General features: G+C 47.2%; 1 protein-coding gene across 1 annotated transcript in view; it reads right to left on the reverse strand.

Annotated features, from left to right (window-relative positions):
- DHX35 (DEAH-box helicase 35) overlaps positions 1-397 on the reverse strand; it is a 108,872-nt gene extending 108,475 nt beyond the window's left edge. The window contains exon 1 of the mRNA XM_063960256.1: positions 205-397. Within this exon, the coding sequence (XP_063816326.1) occupies positions 205-244 (40 nt within the window). The 5' untranslated portion in view covers positions 245-397. The remainder of the gene's footprint in view (positions 1-204) is intronic.
- Positions 398-4,168: the final 3,771 nt, after the last annotated feature.

Raw genomic sequence — 4,168 nt, forward strand, 5'->3', positions numbered from 1 at the left:
CTGACCCATAGATTGACAATCATCACATAAACCACATTCAATAACGTTAAAAACGCCACAGAGCCTCACAACCCGAGACCCCGTTGCCCACGATGTAATTTACGTGCCTGATTAATTAACACGTAAAGTCCTGAGGACGCATATCCGTGCACCACACACAATGCACAAACTGCGCCTACCAAATGCTACGCTCGTCAGTCTTACCCGGCTTCCAGAAACGCACCGGCCCCACGGGCGCCGCCATCTTTGTTTTGGCTCACCGAGAGCACGGCCAATAAACTGAGCATGCGCGGATACTGTGGATGTGCCTTGATTTATGATCACCATGGTTCCCTTCCGGCTTGTTGGATACATCACAGATGCAGTAACCTAGCAACAGCCCAGTTAGAGTGCGAGACATAAGTATCCTAATTGTGTGGGTGTGCTGGTGATGTGGGTGGGAAGTGCTGGGTGTAAGATTGAAAGGAAAGCTATGGGCCAGTAGAGTGATGGGAGCGGAGAAAGGCAGGAGGAGGTGATGATCTGAAGGCTGATGTAAAGGGGTGGGGAAAGTCGACGTTGTGGTAGGAGGAATGGGGAGACAATTTCGGTACTGGAGGACTTGGAATATGAAGTGGGATGGTAGATAAATGCAGTAAGCTTTCTCTATAATAACTTCCACAGGTCAGAGTCTAGGTGCATTCAAGGCAGAGTCGGATTAACCATTAGGTCTTTTTTTTTTTCACTGAGTGGCCCATGATACACTAACCCGCTTTCTGTTTGTGGTTTATTGGCCCTCATTCCGAGTTGATCGGTCGCAAGGCGAATTTAGCAGAGTTACACACGCTAAGCCGCCGCCTACTGGGAGTGTATCTTAGCATCTTAAAATTGCGACCGATGTATTCGCAATATTGCGATCACAAACTACTTAGCAGTTTTAGAGTAGCTCCACACTTACTCTGCCTGTGCGATCATTTCAGTGCTTGTCGTTCCTGGTTTGACGTCACAAACACACCCAGCGTTCGACCAACCACTCCCCCGTTTCTCCGGCCACTCCTGCGTTTTTTCCGGAAACGGTAGCGTTTTCAGCCACACGCCCATAAAACGCCGTGTTTCCGCCCAGTAACACCCATTTCCTGTCAATCACATTACGATCGCCGGAGCGATGAAAAAGCCGTGAGTAAAAATACTATCTTCATAGCAAAGATACTTGGCGCAGTCGCAGTGCGAATATTGCGCATGCGCACTATGCGGAATTTCACTGCGATGCGATGAAAAATACCGAGCGAACGACTCGGAATGAGGGCCATTGTTTTAAATGTGAACGGAGCAACTAGTATCTTGACTATAGGCTCTGTTCAGCATTCACATTTCTACTTAACGGAGATGATAACGGAATTATCTTATCCGTTAATACCGCGCACCTACAGCACTTTAATGGTTTCTGCTAGTCAGGTAATAGGAAAACGTGTAAAAGCTTTCTTTTTATAATGTCATCTCAGAATGACATAATATGAAGAAAAATCTTTGTCCAATCAGTCCCTGCAGCCAGCTAAAACGCCACCCCTGACATGGTAATTACATTGACAGTGTTCCCGGTAACGTAATTAATTAGACAGGTCTGTAAAATTGGGTATATATATCTATACATATAATAAAACTGTAAGGGTTGTGTCTGTACATAGCAAATTGTTTTGGGAGAAATACGTATTCTCAGGGACTGTTTATGAACTTATACATACATCATTTATTTCTCAGCATTAAATTCATATTGCTACCCCCACACAATCCTCCATGGAAACTTGGGAGACGGAAGATCCAGGAGGGACTGTTCACACTCTTATTCAAGTCAGAGAAGCACTGGAATGGGCTATGACATATATACTGTACAGTAAATGCAGTGCCGAGAGGTATGGGGGGCAGGTACTGATTCCATGGCCTGGTAGATGGGCCCTTACAAACTTTTGCCTTGGGGCCTGCAATATAACTGGTTATGCCTCTGAACCTGCTCATTGTAAAGTGATATAAAATTAACTGGAGGGCATTACAGTATTACATAATATGAACTGGGGCATTGTAATGTGGCACAATATGAAGTGGAGTTACTATAGTCAGAGGCGTCATGAGGGGGGTGCGGGGGGTGCGGCCCGCACCCAGGTGTCACCCTTCAATGGGGTGACACCAAAAAGAGCTGCACACCCGCACACCCATCCACAGATACGTCTGCGGCTGCACCCACACTTATTCCTCCCCAGCACCGCACCCCCGCCGACTTCATCACCGGACAGCGGTGATATACACACCGGCCCGCCTGTACACCGCCGCGGCGCCACGGTGACCGGGTCCGTACTACTATCACCATGGTGATGAGCTATAAACTGTTGCCGGGTGCTGTACGTCACGAGTGACGTCATACGCACGCCTGCACCGCATGCCTTGCTGGGAGGGAGAATGGGAGGAGACTTTGCTGGGCAGGGAGGACGGCCGTTACCAGAGGGAGCTGTACTGCAGGGACTAAAGTGCGCACCTCATTGCCTTCTTCTCTGGCTGGCTGTGAGCTGTTTCAGCTGAGAGAGGGTGTGTATGTTTGATTCAATGTTTTACAGTTTACAATTACATTATAAACCATTATTACTTGAGTAAAAAAAAATGTTTTGAATAAAAAAAAATGTTTTGAGTGTGTGTGTGTATATATATATATATATATATATATATACATATGTGTGTATATATATATATATATATATATGTATGTATGAGTCTGAATACCTCCGCCGCCACATTGAGCTCTTGCCACGCGGCCGCTCCTGATTGGCTGCCGGTCCGCAAAATAGTAGCGCCGCGGTCATAGGAGCTGCAGTGCTGCCGACCACAGCCTCCTCCTCCTTGCACCGCCGCCGCCCTCTGCCTCCTCCTCCACTACACCGGCGCTGCCCTCAGCCACCCCACCGTTGCCCTCAGTCCTTCTCTGCACCTCCGCCTCCTCTGCACCATGCCAATCACAGCCATCTCATCCACCGCCCCGCAGACCACAGCATCCTCAGCACCGCCGCTGCTAAATAGGTAATCTTACCCTGCTGCCTTTCTCTCGCCCTAGTCCCTACTATGTGCCCTTGCTGTCCCTCTCTCTGTCCCTATGTCCCTGCTGTCACTTTCCCTGTCCATCTGTCACTCTCCCTGTCCCTGTTGTCACTTTCCCAGTCAATCTGTCACTCTCCCTGTTCCTATGTCCCTGCTGTCACTCTCCCTGCTCCTGCTGTCACTTTCCTTGTCTCTCTGTCCCTGTCCCTGCTGTCACTCTCCCTGAATTTTGTGTCATACAGTGTGCTATAATGTGAATTTCGGCTTAAACCGTGTGCTGTAATGTGAATTTCGGCTCATTCAGTGTACTGTAATGTGAATTTCGGCTCATACAGTATGCTATAATGTGAATTTCGGCTCATACCGTGTGCTATAATGTGAATTTCGGCTCATTCAGTGTGCTATAATGTGAATTTCGGCTTATGCCGTGTGCTAAAATGTGAATTTTGGCTCATGCAGTGTGCTATAATGTGATTTTTGACTCATTCTGTGTGTTATAATGTGAACACTAGTACAAAAACATAACTAAGGGTTCCGTGTATTGTGATACGGGAGGGTGGCATGGGGGGTGACACCGTGAGTTACCACACCGGGTGACACCAACCCTAGTGACGCCTCTGACTATAGTGTGGCATAATATGATTTGGGGACTAGGGCACTACTATGGTTCATAGAAAAAAAACACTTGGTAACTATTATGGGGCATAACATTAACTAAGGCACTACTATGGTAGTATTAAGGGACATAAAAATGAACAGCTGCTGCAGAGAGGTGTCTCCTAGAAGCATTGGGACAGGGACCCCTTCAAAATGTTGCTATGAGGCTCACAAATGTCTTGCTACGCCCATGGGAGCCACCATCTTGATCGATTGGAGGCCCTTCTCTCCTGCAAGAAGATTCAAGCATAGGTTTCCTGTCCTCCCTGCCCCATGCTGTAGAAACATTGTTTTAGTTTGGCGATAAGTAGAAAACACAATATGCATCATCATTGTTCAACAGAGGGGCAGAATCGCAAAAGATTGAAATGAGTAATGGCCTCCTCTCAGATTAACCTATTGGTGTTTTTATGTGTTGACCAGAGCTTTGTACCCATCCCTACTTCTAAAG

The sequence above is a fragment of the Pseudophryne corroboree genome, chromosome 3 (genome assembly GCF_028390025.1).
Source record: "Pseudophryne corroboree isolate aPseCor3 chromosome 3, aPseCor3.hap2, whole genome shotgun sequence".
Lineage (NCBI taxonomy): Eukaryota > Metazoa > Chordata > Amphibia > Anura > Myobatrachidae > Pseudophryne > Pseudophryne corroboree.